At 41.3% G+C, this 26,829-nt stretch overlaps 1 protein-coding gene across 3 annotated transcripts; it reads right to left on the bottom strand.

Moving 5' to 3' along the window:
• Positions 1-337: 337 nt before the first annotated feature.
• SLBP (stem-loop histone mRNA binding protein) lies at positions 338-21,389 on the bottom strand. Of its 3 annotated transcripts, none has more exons than XM_077815945.1 (8): positions 21,216-21,389; positions 20,414-20,551; positions 15,192-15,296; positions 13,419-13,478; positions 13,013-13,144; positions 12,565-12,714; positions 4,109-4,193; positions 338-1,612 (listed from the first exon to the last, which is right to left on the bottom strand). In XM_077815945.1, the coding sequence occupies exons 1-8, from the start codon at positions 21,260-21,262 to the stop codon at positions 1,496-1,498; spliced, it is 834 nt and encodes a 277-aa protein (XP_077672071.1). In that variant the 5' UTR covers positions 21,263-21,389; the 3' UTR covers positions 338-1,495. The 3 variants fall into 3 exon arrangements, with proteins under 3 accessions (XP_077672071.1, XP_077672072.1, XP_077672070.1); XM_077815946.1 differs by having other exon boundaries at positions 20,414-20,548; XM_077815944.1 differs by lacking the exon at positions 21,216-21,389 and adding an exon at positions 20,664-20,926.
• Positions 21,390-26,829: the final 5,440 nt, after the last annotated feature.

The raw sequence follows: 26,829 nt of genomic DNA, 5'->3' as shown, positions 1-26,829 counted from the left end.
AGCCCGGTGCTGGCTATGAATAAAAGTACTCAGAACTTTATAAGCTTCAATTCTCATAGCACACCCTGTGAAGCAGGAATTTCCATTTTACGGAATGGAAAAAAATCACTCCACCTTTCCCCCCACCCTGATATCATATGTAACAGAGGGCAGAGATAGGGAGGAAACTCATGTCACATGCTATGCTAGGTAAGGAGGTGGTCTAGAGCATATCTAGCTGTCATGCCATTCCTAGGCATAGCATGCATCCAAGACTTCATTAGATTGTTACTTTGAAGAAAGCTCAAGCAATCTCATTCTTACTACTTCCATAAGGAAAAAATTTAACAAAAACTACTTGTAAATATTTCATATTTAATGTATTTATTTTTAGCAACACTGTCCCATACAAAAGCAATAGAAACATTAACTGCTTTCAGCAGAATGTATGTACAAAGTTATCATTTACAACAGTTTTACATTAAAAACAGTGAATACAAATCAAGCACTTTCCCTAGATATATTGTTTATTTTTCTCTAAGTGTTAGATAAGTTATGTCTATCCATGACTATTTACAGGTACCAAATTTAGGCTACAGCTTCTTAATGCATCGCTGCCACACTTCAGTTTTGTTTTTTAAATGGGGTTTCCATATTAAACTTACATATTATGTCCTTTCCCACCATTACAAAATAAGCTTTTGCAGATGAAAGGAATTTACTTTAAATGAATCAGAAAAAGGAAAACCTTGTAATGTGGAAAAAGCACTTACACAAATATCTTTGCCAATTAAGGGAAATCAAAGTGAAAGTTAGAGGTTGGGTGATTCTTGAAACAAGGACAGAGCCCTCCCCACTTCTAGATCAATAGTTCAAGTATCTAGTCCAATAATGAGCTAAAGTTGTTACAGGTCATTGTAGCTACATGAAATAAAAATTTCAGTTTATCTGTTGAGAGGCCATGGATTCAGCTGGTATTGAATTTAAATTCCCCTCACCCTCTGTAGGCAGGCTTTGCAGGAGAGTTGGTTCACGCAGTAGCAGGGCAGCATGCAAAATCTCAAACCACACCTGATTATCCTGTTCTGTGGATACATTGCTCTGTGGACTGCCAACAGAGCACTTAAGCAATAAACTCACATATGGGGAAATGAATGACAACCTGAAGTTTTACAGAACTAAGTTTGCTGAAGGATAGCAGTGTTGCCTTTGGCTGTTTCTTCTATGACTAGTTCCATCTTCTGAATAATTATAAAAAAGTAGTCTTGTAAAACCATCTGATATACATAAATTAGAAGTCAAACAGGAAGTCACACAACTTAAGTTCTATTCTTTACACAGATTTGGTCCAGAAAATACGTAGACAGACCACAAATTAAGGAACAGCCCTTTAACTTGCTTAAGCTTCTGCACTATTGACAGGTAGGGAACAACATCCAGTTTGAGTATACCAGGCGAACATTTCACAAACTTTTAAAAGAATGTTTCCCTTAGAACAGCCTGCACAGAGCACCACTTAGCTCACAGTACTGAAGTCTTTAAGTGGCTCATTCAAACATGCCTCCAAGTCAAATTCGCCTTCCACCCGATAGTCAACATGTCTAACCTTGGTGGGCGTGCCAGAAAAGGTATCCTAGAACAGAAAATTACATTAATGATTAAGAAATTAAGATCAGCGTGCACCTCATCTATTTAATATTTCATCTTCATATTCCATTATTTCTGTATTTCATTTAGACCTTCCTATTTTCACTAAAGTATCATATGTGATGTGTTAAAGGCAGATCCAAACCAATTTCAGTAACTTAGTCTTAGTGAATGCTTGAACATACACCACCTTTTAAAAGACTGCCCTTGGGATGTTGCATCTATGTATATGATCTATCACAAGTGTCTACTAAAGCTCTGTACAAACAGTACTATATCAGAAGCAGCAGAGAGTTGGAAGCAGTCTGTACAGAATGCTAGACCTTCTTGTACTGCTGTTTTTTGCTCAAGAGGTCACAACATTTTAGACTACTTCAGTCTTCTCCAAACTTTTGAAAGCTGAGTCCTCTTTAGGCCGAAGGCTATGATTTTGGCACAAGCATGGTTATTGAAAGTTAGACAGGACACAGGAAACAAACAATAAATCACAAAAGTGTACATAGGGCCAGTGTTAGGAGGTAGCAAGCAGGGCAACTGCCCACCACCCAGGGGCTGAATTAGTGGAATTTTGAGGAAGTTGTGAAGGCCTCATACAAAAAAAAAAAAAAAAAAAAAAAAAACAAACAAACCACAGAATCTGCGACTGACTCATAGCCTTATGCCCCATTTCAATCTTCATGTGTTGTTAAAGGCATACCCAAAATGAGTGATCTCAGAAGATCATGCATTTCACGACATGTTCCCCTTTCTTACATACTTTGAAAAGTGAAATATTTAATATTAACATTAAAAATATCATCAATGGCATCTGAGTTAGTACCCACTGAAGTATTATTTCAGGCTTTCTGCAAACTCAGGCATTGCTAGATTAGTTATACTTGAAAATATGACCAAGAGTTTTTTCACAACCATATAGCTAGAGTCTTTAAATGAAAACTCAGACCTTGACGAACAATTAAGTGGTTTGTTCACGCATCTCTGGCTAATCTGAGGGGAGGGGTGGGGCACAACCTCACACTTTAGGAAACAACTGTGAGAGCAGCAAAAAGTTGATTATTAATAGGTTTTTCAATTAATCACAGTTAACACATGTGACTAACACAAACCAAATTAACTAGATTGAAAAACTGTGGTTAATTGCAATTTTAACCACACTGTTAAATAATAGAACACCAAATTAAATTTACTATAAATAGTTTTGGATGTTTTTCTACATTTTCAAATATATTTATTTCAATTACAACACAGAATACAAAGTGTACAGTGTTCACTTTATGTTAAATATTTGCACTGTAAAGAAGATAAACAAAAGAAATCGTATTTTTCAATTCACCTCATACAAATTCACTTAGTCCTACTTCTTGTTTAGCCATACACTAAGACAAACAAGTTTGTTTACATTTATGGGAGATAATGCTGCCCGCTTATTTAGAATGTTACCTGAAAGTGAGAACAAGTGTTCTCATGGCACTATTGTAGTATTTTCCTACCCCCCACCCTCCAGATGTTCTGGTTTAACTTGGATTTAAACTTGGAGAGTGGTCAGTTTGGATGAGCTATTACCAGCAGGAGAGTGAGTTTGTGTGTGTATGGGGGTGGGTTTTTGGAGGGGGGTGAGGGAGTGAGAGAACCTGGATTTGTGCAGGAAATGGCCTAACTTGATTATCATGCACATTGTGTAAAGAGTTGTCACTTTGGATGGGCTATCACCAGCAGGAGAGTGAATTTGTGTGGGGGGGTGGAGAGTGAGAAAACCTGGATTTGTGCTGGAAATGGCCTAACCTGAAGATTACTTTAGATAAGCTATTACCAGCAGGACAGTGGGGTGGGAGGAGGTATTGTTTCATATTCTCTGTGTATATATAAAGTCTGCTGCAGTTTCCACGGTATGCATCTGATGAAGTGAGCTGTAGCTCACGAAAGCTCATGCTCAAATAAATTGGTTAGTCTCTAAGGTGCCACAAGTACTCCTTTTCTTTTTACTATTGTAGCTGGCATTGCAAAGTATTTAGATGCCAGATATGCTGAACATTCATATGCCCCTTCATGCTTCAACTTGTAAGCTCTAAAAATTTTTACATTGTTTTGTTTGAGTGCAGTTACACAAAAGAAATTCAACATTTTTAAAGTTGCACTTTCATGATAAAGAGATTGCTCTACAGTACTTTGAGGGCAACTGAAAAATACTATTTCTTTAATCTTTATTACATTGAAAATATTTGTAATAAAAATATAAAGTGAGCACTGTACACTTTGTATTTTGTGTTGTAATTGAAATCAATATATTTGAAAATGTAGAAAAACATCCAAAAATATTTATAATACATTTCAATTGGTGTTCTATTATTGTTTAACAGGGTGATTAAAACTGATTAATCACTACTTTTTAATCTTGCTATTAACTGTGCTTTAAATCATGACAGCCCTAATTATTCATCTGAAATACAGTTTAGTTGAATAATTATGGCAAAATATTACTTACGTAATTGTCTTGAGAGCTTGCTTGAGATTCAGTAGAATTACTTCCTATGGATTCTGTCTCCATCTCACCAAGATCAACTGGACTGCTATAAAATTAAAACGATTCAGAGATTTAGAGCAAGTTAAAATCTCCCAATGATGCAGTCTACTAAACTATGGTATAGTTTAAGGAAGTAGTGTGATTTCAACAGCTGTGTCACTTAAGGAAATCGCTGCATGAAACACTCAGATTCAATAAAAAAATCCTGCATTGCTTGCAATGAACTTGGTGCATCACTTTAGGAATTCATAACCTTGTGTGTTCTTTTCAATTCAGGAGGTCAATTTTTTGTAAGTTTAACTGTCTGAAATGACAACATGAATCTTACTAAAGAATGTCTCTCACAAGTCACATTAAAGATAAGCAAAGCTCTTTTAATCTAAAAATCCATTTGCTGATGCTAGAAACAACCAGCATGCTTTTACTATGTTTGGAGCAAGAGATCAAAGCAAGATTCTACCAATTAACATGGTGAGTTGCAGCTGTTCTTCTAGGAACCTGTCTAACCTTGGTGGGGGTGCCAGGAAAGGTATCACGCAATGGTGAGGGGATGATGATCAACTCTGAGGACCCTCAATATGCAGTAATAGAAACTAGTGAGAAAGCTTGTAGAAAACTGGGAAGAGGAGTGTTTTGCCAGCTGTCTCCAAGGAAGATGCAGCAAGAAAAAAAACCAAAAAAAAAAAAAAAAAAAACACTACACACCTGGTCCCTCTCAGCTCACAGAGTTTGGTGAATGAAGAGATCTCTTCTCCCTTCCCTTCTAGTAGCAGCCTTTATTTTTTTTTTTTGCTATTTTTAGACACTCCCCTATTTCTTCAGTAGGCAGCTTTTTAAATGTTCCCACTGTTGCTACAAACAGTAGGAAAGCTAGCTTTGACTTCCCACTGGCATTTTACCTAGCGTCATCTAGCTCTGCTCAGAACTTGTTTAGACAGCATGGTAGTAAATTACTAGTACCTTGTTTATTCTAGCATTCCACTGTCACTACTGCTGATAGTCAGTTAACTTTTAGAGAAATAGATCTAGTGTAGACAAGGCCTTCAAAAGCAAAGCACAGGATGTTTTCCCCCCACAATCCAGAAACAGGTACCTTTGCCTCTGTGCCAGTTTCCCTTGGGAAATGAGGGTAATGATACTGACCTCCTTTATAAAGGATTTTGAAATCAATTGGGGGGGGGAAGTGTGATATAAGAGCTAGATATTACTAAAGCAGGGTGCCCCATCTGCCAGATTGCAGATGTTCTAATCTCCAAGCCACGTTCTCTTGATATCTACTACACAAAGACGGCATGGGGTAGAAAATCCCTAATTTGATCTAAAAATAAATTAGTTAAGTAAAAAAGGGCTTTGGGATTTTCTTGAAGGCATGGTTCCCATTTCTGGAGAGGGCTTTGGGATTTTCTTGAAACCATGGTTCCCATTTCATTCTTCGGAAATGTCAGATGTTTCCTGGGCTCAGATAAATAAGTTTTGAAAAAAAGCTAAAAATGACGATGCGCTTAATCCTTAACTTCCTCCTGGGGGAGAAGAGATTTCCCCTCTTCCCCCTCCCCGCACAAAATGCATCCTCCTCAAACCCAGCACATGGTCCCAGCAGCCCATTCTCCCAGGGATTATATTAGCTGGTAGCAGAAGAAAATTATCTTGTATCTTACACTGTGCTCCTGTACCAAAGGTTCAGGATTCAAAGCCTACCAACTGTGCATGATAGGGCTGTTACAATCAAGCACTTTAGTGAGGAAATGCCATAATGTAGACTGCAAAGGCATCCTTAATTCAGCTGCATTGTGTATGCATTATACTACTATCTTTAATTACATGATCACATACTATTTCCTCCACAGGATTCAGCCTCATACAGTGAACAGGATGGTGCTGAGGGAATTAATCAGGGTTGTGTAGTGAATGAGGCTGTCTGTAGGATCCCTGCCTCTTTCACTATAGAAGTAGGAGCATATATAGAGAACAAGGCAGGGGACTGCAGGAAGGGAAAAGGATGGCTTTGTGATTAAGGCAGGCAAATAGAATCATAGATCTAGAAGGAACCTCGAGAGGTCATCTAGTCCAGTGCCCTGCACTCAAGGCAGGACTAAGTACTATCTATTTCATCCCCGACAGGTGTTTGTCCAACCTGCTCTTAAAAATCCCCAGTGATGGAGATTCCACAACCTCCCTAGGCAATTTATTCCTGTGCTTAACCACTGACAGTTAGGAAGTTTTTCCTAATGTCCAACCTAAACCTCCCTTGCTGCAATTTAAGCCCATTGCTTCTTGTCCTATCCTCAGAGGTTAAGAAAAAAACATTCTTCTCCCTCCTCCTTGTAACAACCTTTTACGTTCTTGAAAACTGTTATCAAGTCCCTTCTCAGTCCTCTCTTTTCCAGACTAAATGAACCCAATTTGTTCAATCTTCCCACATTGGTCATGTTTTCTAGACCTTTAATCATTTTTGTTGCTCTTCTCTGGACTTTCTCCAATTTGTCCACATCTTTCCTGAAATGTGGTGCCCAGAACTGGACACGATACTCCAGTTGAGGCCTAATCAGCGTGGAGTAGAGCGGAAGAATTACTTCTCGTGTCTTGCTTACAACACTCCTGCTAATACATCCCAGAATGACATTTGCTTTTTGTGCAACACTGTTACACTGTTGACTCATATTTAGCTTGTGATTCACTATGACCCCCAGATCCCTTTCCGCCGTACTCCTTCCTAGGCAGTCATTTTTCATTTTGTATGTGTACAACTGATTGTTCCTTCCTAAGTGGAGTACTTTGCATTTGTCCTTATTGAATTTCATCCTATTTACTTCAGACCATGTCTCCAGTTTGTCCAGATCATTTTGAATTTTAATCCTATCCTCCAAAGCATTTGCAACCCCTTCCAGCTTGGTATCGTCCACAGACTTCACAAGTGTACTCTCTATGGCATTATCTAAATTACTATACTATATTACTATATTAAACAGAACTGGACCCAGAACCGATCCCCGTGGGACCCCCCTTGTTATGCCCTTTCAGCATGACTGTGAACCACTGATAACTACTCTCTGGAAACGATTTTCCAACCAGTTATGCACCCACCTTATTGTAGCTCCATCTAGGTTGTGTTTCCCTAGTTTGTTTATGAGAAGTTCATGCGAGACAGTATCAAAAGCCATACTAAAGTCAAGATATACCACATTACCACTTCCCCCTCATCCACAATGCTTGCTACCCTGTCAAAGAAAGCTATCAGGTTGGTTGACATGATTTGTTCTTGACAAATCCATGCTAACTGTTACTTAAGTTACTTAATGATACTCACTATCTTCTAGGTGTTTGCAAATTGGTTTCTTAATTATTTGCTCCATTATCTTTCCAGATACAGAAGTTAAGGTGACTGGTCTATAATTTCCCGGGTTGTCCTTATTTCCCTTTTTATAGATGGGCACTATATTTGCCCTTTTCCAGTCTTCTGGAATGTCTTCCATGACTTTTCAAAGATATCTGAGCCATTAGCAAGTATTTCCTCGAACATTCTAGGATGCATTTCATCAGACCCTGGTGATTTGAAGATATTAACTTGTCTAAATAATTTTTAACTTGTTCTTTCCTTATTTTAGGCTCTGATCCACTCATTTTCACTGGTATTCACTATGTTGGTCATCCAATCACCACCAACCTTCTTGTTGAAAAGCAAAACAAAGAAGTCAGTAAGGAGCTCTTCCACATTATCTGTTATTGTTTCTTCCCCCCCCGCAATTAAGTATCAGGCCTACTCTGTCCTTGGTCTTCCTCTTGCTTCTAATGTATTTGTACAATGTTTTCTTGTTACCTTTTATGTTCCTAGCTAGTTTGATCTCATTTTGTGCCTGGGCTTTTTTAATGTTATCCCTATATACTTGTGTTATCTGTTTATAGTCATCCTTTGTAATGTGACTGAGTTTCCACTTTTTGTAGGACCTTTTTTTTTTTTTTTTTTTTTTTTGAGTTTTAAATTATTGAAGATCTCCTGGTTTAGCCAGGGTGGTCTCTTGCCATACTTCCTTTCTTTCCTAGCCAGTGGGATAGTTTGCTCTTGTCCCCTTAATAATGTCTCTTTGATGCCTTGGGAGAGCTCAGTTCTATCCCCACCTCACCAAATCTTCCTATGTGAAGCTGAGCAAGTCACTTAAACCCAGATCTGGGGGACTATTAATTGTTTTGGGAACCCATAATTGAGTTCCAGGGCTTTTATTCATTTAAATTGTATGGTCCCTCACACCGTACTTCAGGTTTTTAACAGTCAGCAATTATAATTTTAATTGTCAGTTGTTTGGATCAAAAACATCTTCCTGCATTCTTTGCTACTTCCATCAGCTAGAGCAAAGCAAGCAAACGCTACTAATGATGGAAATTGCAATTTCTAATATATTTGGAAAAAAGTTGTTTATGCCTGAAAACTAAAGATTATTAAACTGATATCCCATTAGTATAATTTTGCACATTTGTCCTAATCATTTTATGTATTGTGTTCAATCTCTACAACTATTTATCTTACACACACTGATATTGTGGAGTTTAATTCCACAAAGTTTATTAGATTGTAATGAGCCAGCTCAATACAGAAAAGCACAAATCTGTCCCAAATAGAGATTAACTTTAAGTTAACAAGCCTTTAACAAGTCAACCTTTGCCCTTTATGCTCCAGTCTTCCTGATTTCATCGAAAAGCCTTTGTGTTTCATTCTCTTGGGTTAAGCTGTTTTATTCTTCTATTTGTATGGCTAAAGACTGCATAGAAAGAACACCTGAAACCACTAAAAATAGTGAGTTATATAATCTTCGGGACTACTGACCCACACTGCCAATATCCAACAGATTCAAATGAGCAGGAATCTAGGCACCATTTTAGTGTTGCCTTTAAAGTCTTCTTGCTATGTCTGAGGCAAACAGAGTAAGTGATAGCAGGATGCCATCTATACATGAGATGGTGTCAAGAACAGCACAAGGGGAACTACTCAGAGCAAAGAGTTCAATGGCTCCATGTCTAGTTGGCAGCCGGTGTCAAGTGGAGTGCCCCAGGGGTCGGTCCTGGGGCCGGTTTTGTTCAATATCTTCATAAATGATCTGGAGGATGGCGTGGATTGCACTCTCAGCAAATTTGCAGATGATACTAAACTGGGAGGAGTGGTAGATACGCTGGAGTGCAGGGATAGGATACAGAGGGACCTAGACAAATTGGAGGATTGGGCCAAAAGAAATCTGATGAGGTTCAATAAGGATAAGTGCAGGGTCCCGCACTTAGGACGGAAGAACCCAATGCACAGCTACAGATTAGGGACCGAATGGCTAGGCAGCAGTTCTGCGGAAAAGGACCTAGGGGTGACAGTGGACGAGAAGCTGGATATGAGTCAGCAGTGTGCCCTTGTTGCCAAGGAGGCCAATGGCATTTTGGGATGTATAAGTAGGAGCATAGCGAGCAGATCGAGGGACGTGCTCGTCCCCCTCTATTCGACATTGGTGAGGCCTCATCTGGAGTACTGTGTCCAGTTTTGGGCCCCACACTACTGGAAGGATGTGGATAAATTGGAGAGAGTCCAGTGAAGGGCAACAAAAATGATTAGGGGACTGGAACACATGACTTATGAGGAGAGGCTGAGGGAACTGGGATTGTTTAATCTGCAGAAGAGAAGAATGAGGGGGGATTTGATAGCTGCTTTCAACTACCTGAGAGGTGGTTCCAGAGACGATGGTTCTAGACTATTCTCAGTGGTAGAAGAGGACAGGACAAGGAGTAATGGTCTCAAGTTGCAGTGGGGGAGGTTTAGGTTGGATATTAGGAAAAACTTTTTCACTAGGAAGGTGGGGAAACACTGGAATGCGTTACCTAGGGAGGTGGTAGAATCTCCTTCCTTAGAAGTTTTTAAGGTCAGGCTTGACAAAGCCCTGGCTGGGGTGATTTAATTGGGGATTGGTCCTGCTTTGACCAGGGGGTTGGACTAGATGACCTCCTGAGGTCCCTTCCAACCCTGATATTCTATGATTCGCACTGCCACAGCAAAACAGGGCAACAATGCCTAAATTGCTTTGTGTTATTCATACCAGTGATGCTCAGACTTCAGTGGTTCAGGACCCAAATTAGGGATCAACATTACCCAATACAGCCAGTAGAGTGAATTCATTGTTTCATTTACTATATATATATTTTCATATTTAAATGGAATGACAGGGGAAATATTTATTTATTTTATTCTCACAGCAAAATGACTGACCAAGTCATTATTTTATCAACTACTAGGGCTGTCAAATGATCAAAAAAATAATTATGAATAATTGCAATTAACATCACAGTTAGTTACACTAAAACAATTCTTGAATACCAACTGAACTTTATTATAAATATTTTGGACGTTTTTCTACATTTTCAAATATATTGATTTAAATCACAACACAGAATACAAAGTGTACAGTGCTCACTATTTTTTGTTACAAATATTTGCACTGTAAAAATAGTATGTGGTGAACTGAAAAATACAAGTACTGTAGTGCAATCTCTTTATCGTGAAAGTGCAACTTACAAATGTATTTTTTGTTACATACCTGCACTTAAAAACAAAACAGTGTAAAACTTTAGAGCCTACAAGTCCACTCAGTCCTACTTCTTGTTCAGCCAATCGCTCAGACAAACAAGTTTATTTACATTTACAGGATAGGATGCTGCCCGCTTATTTATTATGTCACCTGAAAGTGAGACTAGGCATTGGCATGGCACTTTAGTAGCCAGCATTGCAAGGTATTTATTTATGTGCCAGATACGCTAAACATTCGTATGCCCCTTCATGCTTCGGCCACCGTTCCAGAGGACATGCTTCCATGCTGATGACACTCGTTAAAAAATAATGCATTAATTAAAATTTGTGACTGAACTACTTGGGTAAGAATTGTATGTCTCTTGCTGTGTTTTACCTGCATTCTGCCATATATTTCATGTTCTAGCAGTCTCAGATCATGACCCAGCACGTTTGATTTAAGAACACTTTCACTGCAGATTTGACAAAACACAAAGAAGGTGCCAATGTGAGATTTCTAAAGATAGCTACAGCACTCAACCCAAGATTTAAGAATCTGAAGTGCCTTCCAAAATCTGAGAGGGATAAGATGTGGAACATGCTGTCAGAAGTTTTAGAAGAGCAACACTCCAATGTGGAAACTGCAGAATCCGAAACAAGAGAAAGTCAACCTTCTGTTGAAATGATGAAAATTAACGTATATCACTCTGAGCTGCTTTGGATAGTTATCGAGCAGAACTCGTCATCATGGATGCATGTCCTCTGGAACGGTGGCCAAAGCATGAAGGGACATATGAATGTTTAGCCTATCTGGTACGTAAATACCTTTCAACGCCAGCTACCGAAGTGCCATGCCAATGGCTGTTCTCACTTTCAGGTGACACTGTAAATAAGAAGCAGGCAGTATTATCTCCCATAAATGTAAACAAATTTGTTTGTCTTAGCAATTGGCTGAAAGGACTTGTAGTCTCTGAAGTTTTACATTGCATTCAAAAACAAAACAGTTGTGTAACAAAACAAAAAATCTACATTTGTAAGGTGCACTACAGTACTTGTATGCGGTATTTGAAAAAAACTATTTCTTTTTTACAGTGCAAATATTTGTAATAAAAATAAAGTGAGCACTGTACACTTTGTATTTTGTGTTGTAATTGAAATTATATTTGAAAATGTAAAATTAGAATGTATTAACTGATTAAACGGAAATTAATTTTTTGTAGTTAATCATGTGAATTAACTGTGATTAACTGACTAGCCTATCAACTACAATTGGTTAATAACATAGTAAAAGCCTCCTGATTAATTATTAAAATCACACATTTTAATATCATGTGCTGCAAAGAGCCACTTAAACAGAGGCTCCTGAGCTGCAAGTATTGCTGATTTATACCATTCTGAACATAAGATAGATATAATAGTTTCTGCCAATTTTTGTTGTGCCAGAATAGTGCTTCAGATATGAAATAATGGTGACAGGGGGGCTTGTTTAATCTATTGACTAGAATGAACTTTAGGTTCTGACAGGCAGGGCCTTCAAGCCCTTAATAGTAACTTCTTGGGTTTACTAAGATATAGCACTAAAATTTGGCAAAAGGTAGCCTTAAGGACTTGGAACAGAAGTTATCCTTGATGACAATGGAAGCCACAGGCTTGCTAAATATGGAGAGCCAGGTGAGCCTTACATATTCCGACTAAAGGTGAACTGAATTGGAACTCAGCTAAAAATAGAAAAGTGTTTATACGGTGCGAACACTTAATACTGCTTTAATCACTTTGAAAAGCTGCAGATGAATTAAAATGTTCAATAGATGACTCAGATGATAGCATAGTCATATTTTCTGAAGAAAAATATATTAGAAGAAAAAATTGTTTGTTTGATACATACATTGCTTGCAAGTCACTTCCTTCTTCAGCAGGAGGGTCCCAAGAATGCAAAGCAACCTTCCAGAGTCTGATCTGCTGGTCCCAGGACCTACGGCTATACTTCTTAAATTTATTTGGAGTTCTGGGATGGACCCCTGGTACTCGATGACACCTATTTATTTAGAAAATTGTCATGAAAATTCCACTATAGCTTTTCAAATAATCTTTAAAGTGACTGAATTTGTCTAACACTGGAAGCCTATTAAATCCCATTCTCAGAATATTTTGGGTTGGTTCTAAACCCAGGCAGGTATTTAAGACAGTTAAGCCTCTTGATTATTGTGCGGCTCAGGTTTCTCCCTCCTCCACCCCAGGAAGTTTGGTCTATAAACAAATTTAATAAGTAATCAAATGTGAAGAACCAGACATGCACAATGTTTACATATTTATAGTACACCACTGAAACTTACCTTGGAACTTCTTTAATGTATCTGTCATATGCAATTGTGTTTTTTCCATAATTTATCTGTTTTTGCCTTCTCATCAGAACCACTTCATCTGTCTCAAGTTCTACTGCTACAGTGGATTCCTTTGAATCAGAACTAAAGAAAAATATATCTAGATTTGAATTGCATTATGATCTTGTGAGCACCAGAACACACAGCTGCAGCAATCCTCAGACCTGCTGCACTAATTCGGTTTATCTCTGAACTGTTCAGGATTTTGTTGAATTAGCATGTTACAAGGTGAACTTGTTAAAACAAATTACCTCAAGTTGATTATTTACAACAAGAAAATCATGGACATGCAAGGAGTTTAAAAGTAACTATTGCAGGATATTTTTCCTTTGATCTCAAGAGATGAATTTACACTTACCTTCCAGAAGAGGACTTCCTTTCTCTTGCAAATTCATTTATCAAGAGCTTTCTTTTGTATCTAGAAGACAGTTTATTCAGTATAAATACTTGTTTAAAATATAAGAAAAATGTATGTTACTTTCATAAATTGTTTCCACTGCATAATTAATGTAACCTCTATTAATGTTCATCTTCACTGCAGCATTGGCTGGCTGGCCTTGCCCACATGCTCAGGGTCTAACTGACTGCCGTATTTGGGGTTGGGAAGGAATTTTCACCAGGTCAGATAGGCAAAAAAACCCAGGTTCCCTGCCCTTCTCTGCAGCATGGGGCACGGGTCATTTGCAGGTTTAAAGTAGTGTAAATGGTGGATTCTCTGTAACTTGAAGTCTTTAAATCATAATTTGAAGACTTCAGTAAATCAACCAGAGGTTAGGAGTCTATTTCAGGAGTGGGTGGGTAAGGTTCTGTGGCCTTCAATGTGCAGGAGGTCAGACTAGAGGATGAGGATAGTGGGTTCCTTCTGACCTTAATCATCAGTGAAGTTCAAATCATAGGTGCACGGTAAGCATTTTTCCATCATGGAAATGGGTCCTTCATCTCTCTCTTGGAATCTGAAGATTCATCTTTCAAAACTCCACCTCAAGTCTTATCACAATAATTACCATGCAAACAGATGAGTAGTGGATGGAATGACATTCAAAGAGAGTCAGTCAATCTCACAGCAAGCCAATCCTGTATCTGCTAGACTGTTGGCAGATCAGTGATGTTGGTCACCTCCTTCAAAAGGACTACATCACATCACTTTTACAGTATTTCTAAGTCTAAGCTGGCCTGGGAACAGAAATCAGAACTTGTCCCTACATATGACAGCCATAAGTGATATTTCATTATTGTACTGCTATAATACCGAAGGTAAAAAAGCAGCTATGACTAGAATCATAGAATATCAGGGTTGGAAGGGATCTCAGGAGGTCATCTAGTCCAATCCCCTGCTCAAAGCAGGACCAATCCCCAATTAAATCATCCCAGCCAGGGCTTTGTCAACCCTGACTTTAAAAACTTCTAAGGAAGAAGATTCTACCACCTCCCTCGGTAACGCATTCCAGTGTTTCCCCACCCTCCTAGTGAAAAAGTTTTTCCTAATATCCAACCTAAACCTCCCCACTGCAACTTGAGACCATTACTCCTTGTCCTGTCCTCTTCTGCCACTGAGAATAGTCTAGAACCATCGTCTCTGTAACCACCTCTCAGGTAGTTGAAAGCAGCTATCAAATCCCCCCTCATTCTTCTCTTCTGCAGACTAAACAATCCCAGTTCCCTCAGCCTCTCCTCATAAGTCATGTGTTCCAGTCCCCTAATCATTTTTGTTGCCCTTCGCTGGACTCTCTCCAATTTATCCACATCCTTCTTGTAGTGTAGGGCCCAAAACTGGACACAGTACTCCAGATGAGGCCTCACCAATGTCGAATAGAGGGGGACGAGCACGTCCCTCGATCTGCTCGCTATGCCCCTACTTATACACCCCAAAATGCCATTGGCCTTCTTGGCAACAAGGGCACACTGCTGACTCATATCCAGCTTCTCGTCCACTGTCACCCCTAGGTCCTTTTCCGCAGAACTGCTGCCTAGCCATTCGGTCCCTAATCTGTAGCTGTGCATTGGGTTCTTCCGTCCTAAGTGCAGGACCCTGGACTTATCCTTATTGAACCTCATCAGATTTCTTTTGGCCCAATCCTCTCTACAAGAACAGGTCTTCTTTGCAACTCCAATCATATATAACCTATGGTACCTTGCAATTTCTTTATTAACATTGGTCCTCATTTCATCTTCTTCAACTACAGATCCCCAGTCTGAACATCTTGAAAAGGGCCCAGGACCTTCTGGTGTTGTAAAACTGAAAAACAAAATCTCTGCATGAAAACTGGAATGTTATCCCAATTCCCCCACCTAATTAATCTCTAATTTGGTAGCTAATTAAAAGTATTTTCAATAGAACTGCTTACTCATTGTATTCCTTATGTGTATCCAATCATATATACATGCACTAATAAAAAAGTTTCAGGCTAGTTACCATTGCAGAGCTTGTACAGCTTGTGACACTGGATAACCAGGTCATGCTGGAGCATATTCAGGTCAATTCACTTGTGTACAGCAAAGTAATGGTTAGATATAAGCATGTATTCAGATTTTTAAACTTCATGAAAACTAGTGGAACGTTACTGGTACTGTTTTCATTTATCTATTCCTGTCATAATGTACGTAGTAGCAAACATTTACACAGTAAATACCCTGATAAATAAAAAGAAAAGGAGTACTTGTGGCACCTTAGAGACTAACGAATTTATTTGAGCATGAGCTTTCGTGAGCTACAGCTCACTGTAGCTCACGAAAGCTCATGCTCAAATAAATTCGTTAGTCTCTAAGGTGCCACAAGTACTCCTTTTCTTTTTGCGAATACAGACTAACACGGCTGTTACTCTGAAACCTGATAAATAAATTACCCATCAAGGAAATTTTGTAAAATGCTAAAGAAGGACTTAAGGACTTTAACAGAAAATGCTAATTTCAAAGTGAGTGGCCATTATGCATATGGTGGGAGGTCAAAAGTCTATGTGCATTTCTCACACCTCGTCTTCAAGGGAAAAGCTCAGGTGATAGACTGTCAGCTTGCTTTTGTGTAAAGGAGCTATAAATATGGATTCAAGAAATGAGCCATCATCTCTGGAACGTTTGGATTCTAACAGGGCAGAATAACTGAACGAGAAGATGGAGATACCCGGAATTAATCTGGGCCCCGAAAGGCTTTTGGGAAACTGGAAGTTTATTACATCACTGTCATCACTGGAGTTACAAACTGATTTACCTGTTATATTTTACCTGCTTTAACCTCCCAATAACTCTTTTTTCTTAAGCTAATAAACCTATAGTTAGTTTACTACAGAACTGGCTGCCAGCATCGTCTTTGGTCTAAGATCTGGAATATCAACAGATCTGGTGTAAATGGGCTCTTGGGACTGGGAGAAACCGGATCTGGTGTGATTTTAGGTTTTAATAACCTTTTATCACAATGTTCAGTTTGTCTGGATGGCAAGATAGACTGGAGAGGCTAAAGACTGACTCCATGGCAAGACTGGTACAGTGATCCAGGTGTCCACCCTGAGGTAGGCACTCGCTATAGACAGTGTGACGCAGCTAAGGGGGAAAGATCTGTATTCTGTTATGTTTTTGGCATCAACAAATTGCAGAGCTGATAATGGGACCATGCAAGTGTAATTTAAGGCAATGGGGATGCACAGGTGAGAGAATCTGGCCTGCCAACAGACAAGGCACAAACAAAGCTTGACTTTCAACTGCTAAATTGAGTTTGCAGGATAGGATAAGAAACTTCTTCCTTGTAAACGGAGCACATTCTGAAGCCTTGAAACAGAAGTGGGACACAAACACTGAACTCAATGACAATTCACTTTTCAAAATACCACATTTCAGTAGGTAGATTCTCATTTATAATGCCGGCCTCTGCAGTTAAACAAAAACTACAGATTGTAAGGTAGGGAAGAAAAAAAATAGCATGCTTTATATTACATTAAAAACCACTACAAGCAGCAGATCTGACATTTTGCCTAAACTCTGAGTATATTTCTGGTTACTGCCACTACGAGGCTGAATAATCTATCTTTCCTCTAATATGGTGTCCAAAGTTGTGCACAAGACTCCAGGAGTGGTCTGCGGTAAAAATCAGAGATGGGAAAAGTCCTTTTAGGCAATCTAGTTCATCACTCTGCTGATGCAAGACTACTTCTTAGAGCACTAGTTCTCACTGTGGCCCTGGGGAGGTAGGGGGATCACAATTTTTTTATTATTTTTTTTTTAAATTCACAGCAGGTCCAGGTTTAGTTAATGAGACCAGGATCCATCTCCCCACACTGATAACCCCACTGGAGAAGGAGACCCACACACACCTGCTTGTGTCCCAAGCAATAGTGGCCACTATGCTGGGGTGTGTGGACCCACTCAGTTCCTCACCAGATAGCACTGTGGTGTCTCCCCAGGGCCTGCGTGGGTCACTCTGGGGTTGGCTAGGTCAGGACTTCTAATGGCCACCTTGTCACTACCACCCCCGCATCCTTGCCAGCCAGCAAGCTGCAGCAGCAGCCGCCGCCGCCTGGATGTTGGCCACTGGTGAAAGACGCTCCCCCTACCCTCTAGAATAGGACCAGCCTGCCACCTCTCCCTCACTGCCCCACTAACCTCTCCACCAACGGATGGGTCCTCAGTGGGGAGGCAAAAGCAGGAATGCCTGCTTCCACCACCCAGCCGTTGGAAAAAATGGGCTAATTTCACAATTCCTGTGCAGCAAAAAAAAAAGATTTAAAAACCCAGATTTTTTTATTTAAATCAGATTTTTTTGATAAAATGCTTTTTGAGGAAAAAAGCAATCTAAAGATAGTTTTAATTAAGATACATTATAGCTCAAAGATATCTCATCATGGAATAGGGATTATAAATTCTAATTCTATAGTATGAGACAATATATTCAGGTAATGTTTAAGAAAAGTTTTGTAAATGACTTCCAAAAGTTAATGGATTAGGGACCCAATTATATGGGGTTCCACAGGCTTCTGTATAGATTATTTAGGTTAATCTCTCTATTTACCTAATGGGACTCAGTACTCAGTCTAGAAGATACCATCAGAAATGCTTAATTTTGCAGTTCTCAAACTGTGGATGTGTGTCTTCAGAGGTAACATGCTTGTTAACAGCAAAAATGTTTTCAAATAGAGAGGTGAGAAATAACAGACCTCAACTCTATTGTCCCTCTGTAAATATGTGTACACAGAGTCAATCCCTTACCTCTCTCTAAAAGTGCAAAGTTTCAAAAAGTTCAATGAATAGAAGATTGTTGGGTGCAGAATAGACTTGGACAATGAGAAGAAGTCTGGAGATAAATGTGAGAAGCGAGGGACATAGGCTTGTTTTTGTTATAATATTATATGTTTGCTGTTGAAGAAAAAAATCCAGAATACTTAACAGTTGTTGTTTTAGTTAAATAAAACAAATTGAAATGTCTGTCTGGTGATGTTCTCCTCCTAATACAGCACAGCAAGAAAAGCCTCATAATATTAATGTTGAATATATCTGTTGAACTGGAGATAGTTCACCTTCCAGTGACTTCATAAATATCTGATTCAATTACCTTTGTTAAATGAAATAACCAAACAATCATTCATTTTCTGATATAGCTGTAAAACTAATCTGAAAAGTTTTCAAAATAAATCACTGTTTAAAAATGTATAGTCTGTACCTTCTAAAGATGAAACCTACATCTATCTCTGAGTTGTGAAGAGTGTGTGTTAAGGTTATAACCATGAAGAATGCACTTTTATGTAGAAAACCATGATTAAATCGAGTCTTCCTGACCAGTGATTTAAACCAAATCCACCTTGCCATGCAGTCTGTGAAACCACAATTTTCACAGGGCCCTATGGGTAGGCAATTGGCAGTCTGCAGAGTACTTCTCCGTGACGTACAGAAGTAGTTTCAGGACTTTTCTAATCTTTCCAGGGGCTTTTCCAGGCATCTGAATTTATACCAATACAACCATGCTTGGTGTGTGTATCATGCATGTTGGATTTTTTTTTTTTTTTTTAATATTTTTAGTCACAGAATCGTAGGACTGGAAGGGACCTCGAGAGGTCATCTAGTCCAGTCCCTTGCACTGATGGCAGGACTAATTATCTAGACCATCCCTGACAGGTGTTTGGAGATTTTTGAGAACAGGTTAGACAATGATAGAGATTCCACAACCTCCCTAGGCAATTTATTCCAGTGCTTAACCACGCTGACAGTTAGGAATTTTTTTCTAATGCCCAACCTTAACTGCCCTTTTTGCAATTTAAGCCCAGTGCTTCTTGTCATATCCTCAGAGGTTAAGGAGAACAGTTTTCCTCCCTGCACAAGAGCATTCTTTAATTGACTGTGTCGATTCAACTACACAGATTACAAAAAAAATAAAATAAAAGAGGATGTAATTTACCTGTCACAGAAAGGCAATATCAACAAAGTGCATTTTCCCCACCTTTGTTTACTTAATGCTTGCTTTTTCATGTAAGCGAGCTCTAGAGCTGCTGCAGCTCACAAAACTGCATCACAATATAAAACTTTGGATCTATGGCATTACAGTATGTTGTCCAGTGCTCTGTCCAGACCAATCTTAAATACTTTAATCAACGAAGCCACAATCTCCCTTTTGACTATTGTAAAACCTAACATACCTCACCATGAGAGCATGTTTTCCAATATGCAGCTCAAATTTACCTTTTCTAATTTTATCCCAATGTTCCTACTTACCAGACCCATTTTGCTGCTCAACTGACGTTTCCCATCCTGGTGGATCAGGGCAAAAAGTAGCAGCATGAACAGGGAACAATGTATGACCTCAAATTGATCCCCTGCATGCATTCTTCCAAAGCTAAAAGTAGCTCCTTGGAAAGCCATCCACACTGCTTCCCTGCTCCTGCAGTAGCCCTAAAGCATCCAGTCCTGGGAACTGCTCCCATGAGCTTTAACTCATGCCACTCCCTCAAGTCCCTCTTCTCTGCTCACTCATCTCAACCATAAGGCCACATGATGCAGATAATTTAGCTTTGAGAGTCTGTGCAAGATGAGCAGATTCAGGCCTTCCAGCGATCAGGGGTGCCGTTAACAAAAAACAGGGCAGAAAAGAACAACCCAGCTATTTATTCATCACAGGAAGTAGCTCCAAGATAAAAAGGTACGAAGTCACTAAGCAATGTTTTTCACTCCTTGGTTTTTACACCCTACTAGTACTTTAATCCCTGTCTCTCTCTCCCCATGCTCCCCCCCCCCCCCCCCCAGGTTACTAGATAGTGATATATCACAGGAGGGTTGGAAAGTGAAAATATACTGGTCAGTTTCACTGTTTCTCATGCACAGGAAGCACAAGCCTGTTTCAGCTGCATACTCTATGAACAAATCCTTTATTAAACATACCTATCCAACCTGTTGTCAGAGGGTCCATACTTGTTTTCATCATCAAAAACGGACGAATCTGCATCATTCTGTTTTCTGCGTTTCCCATCTGCTCCACGTTTCCTTCCTTGAGACCAACGAGCTGGGTGTTGTGGGCTGCTGGGAAATAGGTCAGTCTTTAAAAAGTGAAACTTACATGCTGGCTTTGTAACCTTTTACAGCCACAATGCAACAAAGATTGCAATAATAAGCATACAGGCACCACTTTTACCTTGAACGCAACACCCAGCAGTTCCCTATTTTGTCCCTGAAAGGCTTCTCAACCCGAATCTGCACAGGAACTGCTGTCTTCCTGGAAGGGGATCTAAAAACCTGGGTGTCCCCTCTCTCAAATCTGCATCCCCTCCCCCACTTTTCCCGTACCGGCAGCCTATGCCAAGACCATGTGTTTCTTCGCCCCCTGCCCGACCCTTCCTTCACTTCAAGCGAGCCCGCAGGATACCCGCCCCGACTCCGGGTGGCGCTTCTCTTCATGAGACGTGACACCCCCCGGCCCGCTTTCACCAGCCCGGGGAAATGCCTCGGCCCTGGGCGCCCTCGGCCGCCCGGTTCGAGGGAGGAGTCACACCAAGCCCGGTCTGCGGACGAGCCCAGGGGCTGCCCCCGAAAACGGAGGCGGGCGGGCTCGGGGTCACCCGGCCGCGCTGCCTCTCGGCGGGAAGCTTCCCCGCCGCTCTGGGGGGGGTGGGGGAACGGCTCCCCCGCGACGCTGCCGCCGCGGGCAGCGGCGGGACCGGAGACACCTGCCCCCGCCACCGCCCACCTGCTCTCGCCGCCGCCGCCGTGGGGGCTCCTCTGGCGGAAGGACATGGCGCGCTGGAGGCTCGGGGCAGCGCTGGGGCCACAGCCGGTATGCGCGGTGACGGGCCGGGGGTCACTGTCGCAGCCTCCTCAAGTCACCCCGCTCGCGCCTCCCGCCGGCACAGACTGACCGGGAAGCTGCGCTCCCGCGCGACACACGCCCCTCGCCCGCCTCCTATTAGAGCGCATGCGCTGGCGGCCAGGGCCCGACCATCGAGGAGAGGGGCGTGAGTTTGTGATGAGAAAGAACCTGCTGTCTCAAGCCGGGAGAGCCCCCTCCCCCGCTTCAGCCCGGGAAGTGACCTGCCCTATCAGCGCCGGAGGGGAACATGGAGGTTCGGAACGGGCACAAGTCCTCGCACGGAGGGGGGGCATGTTTCTCTACCCCCCCCCGCCATGAGTGCCCTTGTGGGCTCGTCCTGCAGCTGGCGCCGCGCGCCCGCTCCCTCCTTCCTCTCTGAAGGGCTCCGCGCCCAGGGGCGTGTTGGCGGGAGAATCTGAACCCAGCAGCGGCAGCGCGGAGGGGGTGGTACTGTTACAGCCCGTGGCGTGGCGGCTGTACATCGCCCGCCGTGCATTAGGGGGTATTGCGTCACGGGGCTCGTGCCACAGCATTTCCTTGCACCCTGCGCGCCGGTCCTGCGTGATACGGCAGAGCGCGCTGTCCATTGTTTTCTTCGGGTGCCTTGGGTGCCACTGCGTTGCCTTGCTGGGGTTTTGTCATACCACCATGGGTCTCACTGCAACCTATTTTAAAACCCTCCCAGTTCTGCACTGGCCCATCACTTTCTCACCACCAATCTGGTGTTTTTCTAAGGGACCGTGTAGTAGCCTTGTTCAGCAGTCACAAGAGCTCTCCCCCACAACGGTCATGGAACCTGCTGGGTTCAAGAGCATTCTGCTCCTTCCTCTGCTTACACAGGTCTCACGCACAACACCCTGTCTGCTGTCTGAATAGCGAGATGAGGAGAATTACACCCCATGGTGTACTCTGAGATACATGCGGTATTTTCTTCTGCTTCTGTAGTGTTGGGAGTGGCACGTTGATGTGTCTATTAAAAGCTAGAAACACTGCCTATGGAAAGTTAGGTGCTCTTTTTGCATATTTAGCAGTATGGCCAAGATTTGTCATAGCGTCAAAATGGCATAAGGCTGGATTCGTGCTATCTGAACAGCTTCTATAAGATTTGTTTGATATCCTAATAAAGAGCCTTTATTTGATAGTTAGACTGACCTAAAATGGACAAATATTAACTAACTAGTAATATGACTGGAAAGTCTCTTTTTAAGTTACGTTTACTTGTACAGTTCAGGTTGCACTGATTATACATACTCTGATTGTAAATCTTTCTTTTTCAGTGCAAAAATCCCAGGAGTCAAAATTAGTCTTTCAAGATTGGATCTGCTGATTCTCTACAATGTATGACTGAAGTCCTTGTTCTTTAATACTTCTTCTATACACAAAGATAGACTAGATATTTTCAAATATTAAATTAGCACTTTTAAAAACAATTAAAATCTACCTATTTGGCTGTCAACTGGAAACCTGTTCCTTAAAGGCCTGATGCAAAAACCACTGGCGTTCTTGGGAGTCTTTCCACTGACATAACTGGTCTCTGGAGGCCAGGGGCCCTAAATCTCATTGTTAGAGTGTTTTGGGCTTTGCTGAAACATACCTAAGCTCTAAAACTGACGCATTACCTGTAATATCAGAAAATACTAACTCAGCACCATATTTTTAGTGGGCTGTAATATTAACATCCTGTATTATGCACTGAGAAAGGACTGTCAGCTTTTTATGGATATAAAGTTATATGATGGAATAGAACAACTAAGTACAAGAAGCAGTGAGAGGCAAAAAGGCATTCTTTAAAAAGAGGAAGTTAAATCCTATTGAGAAAAATAGAAAGGAGCATAAATTCTGGCAAATGAATGTGTAAAAATATAATTAGGAAAGCCAAAAAAGAATTTGAAGAATTGCTAGCCAAAGACTCAAAAAGTAATAGCAAATATTTTTTGTAAGTACATCAGAAGCAGGAAGCCTGCTAAACAACCAGTGGGGCTACTGGATGATCAAGATGCTAAAGAAACACTAAGGACAATAAGGCCATTGCGGAGAAACTAAATGAATTATTTGCATCAGTCTTCACGGCTGAGGATGTGAAGGAGATTCCTAAACCTGACCCATTCTTTTTAAGTGACAAATATGAGGAACTGTCCCAAACTGAGGTGTCAATAGAGGAGGTTTTGGAAAAAACTGATAAACTAAACAGTAGTAAGTCACCAGGACCAGATGGCATTCACCCAAGAGTTCTGCAGAAACTCAAATGTGAAATTGCAGAACTTTTAACTGTAGTCTGTAACCTCTCATTTAAATCAGCTTCTGTACCAAATGACTGGAGGATAGCTAATGTGATGCCAAATTTTGAAAAAGGCTCCAGACGTGATCCTGGCAATTACAGGCCAGTAAGCCTAACTTTAGTACCAGGTAAACTGGTTGAAACTATAGTAAAGAACAGAATTGACAGACACATGGATGAACATGAGTTGTTGGGGTAGAATCAACATGTTTTTTGTAAAGGGAAATCATGCCTCATCAATCTACTAGAATTCTTTGAGGGGGTCAACAAGCATGTAGACAAGGGGGATCCAGTGGATATAGCATACTTAAATTTTCACAAAGCCTTTGACAAGGTCCTTCACCACAGGCTCTTAAGCAAAGTAAGCTGTCATGGGATAAGAGGGAAGGTCCTCTCATGGATAGGTAACTGGTTAAAAGATAGGAAACAAAGGGTAGGAATAAATGGTCGGTTTTCAGAAAGGAGAGGAAATAGTGGTGTCCCCCAGGAGTCTTTACTGGGACCAGTACTATTTAACATATTCATAAATGATTTGGAAAAAGGGTAAACAGTGAGGTAGGAAAATTAGCAGATGATTCAGAACTACACAAGATGGTTAAGTCCAAAGCAGACTGCAAAGAGTTACAAAGGGATCATAGAAGATTAGGTTGGGAAGAGACCTCAGGTGGTCATCTAGTCCAACCCCCTGCTCAAAGCAGGACTAACCCCAACTAAATCATCCCAGCCAGGGCTTTGTCAAGCTGGGCCTTAAAAACGTCTAAGGATGTAGATTCCACCACCTCCCTAGGTAACCCTGTGCTTCACCACCCTGCTAGTGAAATATAGTTTCTCCTAATATCCAACCTAGACCTCCCCAACTGCAACTTGAGACCATTGCTCCTTGTTCTGTCATCTGCTACCACTGAGAACAGCCTGGCTCCATCCTCTTTAGAACCCCCGTTCAGGTAGTTGAAGTTTGCTATCAAATTCCCCCCTCACTCTTCTCTTCTGCAGACTAATTAAGCCCAGTTCTCTCAGCCTCTCCTTGTAAGTCATGTGCCCCAGCCCCCTGATCATTTTCGTTGTGCTCCGCTGGATTCACTCTAATTTGTCCACATCCTTTCTCTAGCAGGGGGCCCAAAACTGGACGCAGTACTCCAGATGTGGCCTCACCAGTGCTGAATAGAGGGGAATAATCACTTCCCTCGATCTGCTGGCAATGCTCCTACTAATGCAGCCCAATATGCCATTAGCCTTTTTGGCAACAAGGGCACACTGTTGACTCATATCCAGCTTCTCGTCCACTGTAATCCCCAGGTCCCTTTCTGCAGAACTGCCGCTTAGCCAGTCGGTCCCCAGCCTGTAGCAGTGCATGGGATTCTTCTGTCCTAAGTGCAGAACTCTGCACTTGTCCTTGTTGAACCTCATCAGATTTCTTTTGGACCAATCCTCCAATTTGTCTAGGTCACTCTGGACCCTATCCCTACCCTCCACCGTATCTACCTCGCCTCCCAGTTTAGTGTCATCCGCGAACTTGCTGAGGGTGCAATCCATCCCATCATCCATATCATTAATGAAGATGCTGAACAAAACTGGCCCCAGGACCGACCCCTGGGGCACTCCACTTGATACTGGTTGCCAACTAAACATCGAGCCGTTGATCACTACCCGTTGAGCCCGACAATCTAGCCAGCTTTCTATCTACCTTATAGCGGATAGAATTAATCCAATCCATACTTGTTAACTTGCTGTCAAGAATACTGTGGGAGACCTTATCAAAAGCTTTGCTAAAGTTAGGTATATCACGTCCTCCGCTTTCCCCATATCCACAGAGCCAGTTATCTCATCATAGAAGGCAATCAGGTTGGTCAGACATGACTTGCCCTTGGTGAATTCATGCTGACTGTTCTTGATCACCTTCCTCTCTTCCAAGTGCTTCCAAATGGATTTCTTGAGGACCTGCTCCATGATTTTTCCAGGGACTGAGGTGAGGCTGACTGGTCTGTAGTTGCCGGAGTCTCCTTCTTCCCTTTTATAAAGATGGACACTATATTTGCCTTTTTCCAATCATCCGGGACCTCCCCCAATGAGCTTCCCTTGCTTGGAGAAGCACCCATTTTAAATCTGACTCTGTCCTGTGTTTCCGCAGGTGCTGCAAGATGGGGGAGATCCAGGTTGCAGCCCCCAGCCCTGCCCTGTCAGCTTCTATATAGAGAAACAAAGTCAATGACCCTTCTGGTAGAAAGCTCGGGAAGTATTGTTCAGTTCAGTGGCCCTTGTCAGGGTTCCTTCCCCACTTTGAACTCTCGGGTACAATGTGGGGACCTGCATGAAAGACCCCCCTAAGCTTATTTCTACCAGCTTAGGTTAAAACTTCCCCAAGGCACAAAGTCTTTGCCCTTGGATTAGGTAAATGCTGCCACCACCAAGTGATTTAACAAACAATCAGGGAAAGGACCACTTGGAGTTCCTATTTCCTCAAAATATCCCCCCAAGCCTTTACACACCCTTTCCTGGGGAGGCTTGAGAATAAACAAGATGAGCACAGACCAGCCTTGGATTTTTAAGACCCCAAAAACCCAATCAGATTCTTAAAAAACAGAACTTTATTAGGAGAACAAAAAAAGATAAGAGAACAATTCTGTAAGATCAGAATGGAAGATAATCTTACAGGCAGTCAGATTCAAAACATAGAAAATCCCTCTAGGCAAAAATTTAAGTTAAAAAAAGACACAAAAACAGGAATACACATTTCCTCCAGCACAGCGAATTTTACAAGCCAAAACGAAGAAAACCTAACGCATTTTCTAGCTAGATTACTTACTAACTTTACAGGAGTTGGAGGGCTTGCATCTTTGATCTGTTACTGGCAAAGGTATCACACAGACAGACAAACGCCTTCCCCCCTCCCCCAGATTTGAAAGTATCTTGTCCCCTCATTGGTCATTTTGGGTCAGGTGCCAGCCAGGTTACCTGAGCTTCTAACCTTTTACAGGTAAAAGGATTTTGCCTCCGGTCAGGAGGGATTTTATAGCACTGTATACAGAAAGGTGGTTACCCTTCCCTGTATATTTATGACAGCCCTTGATTGCTATGTCACAGATTTTCAAATATAGTCTGTTCACTGACTGTCAAGCCTGTGATACAAAATGGATGCTGTAACACGCAAAGAAAGCTACCCTCATAAATGTCATTCACAAAACAAAATGGAGTTCATAATTTGATACAGACTTATCG

This window comes from Eretmochelys imbricata, chromosome 4 (assembly GCF_965152235.1).
Source record: "Eretmochelys imbricata isolate rEreImb1 chromosome 4, rEreImb1.hap1, whole genome shotgun sequence".
Lineage (NCBI taxonomy): Eukaryota > Metazoa > Chordata > Testudines > Cheloniidae > Eretmochelys > Eretmochelys imbricata.
Note: the sequence above shows the minus strand (reverse complement) of the source record. Positions and strands in the feature narration are given on the sequence as shown.

What these genes read in the sequence shown, in the direction of transcription:
- SLBP (XM_077815944.1), bottom strand. Translation starts at nt 20,926, where the DNA reads ATGAAGAGAAGCGCCACCCGGAGTCGGGGCGGGTATCCTGCGGGCTCG. An exon ending in TCTGACAACAGGTTGGATAG is followed by an intron (nt 15,297 to 20,413) that starts GTATGTTTAATA and finishes TTTGTTTTTCAG; the next exon opens with TTTTACAACACCAGAAGGTC. An exon ending in GTTAATAAAGAAATTGCAAG is followed by an intron (nt 13,479 to 15,191) that starts GTACCATAGGTT and finishes ACTGTCTTCTAG; the next exon opens with ATACAAAAGAAAGCTCTTGA.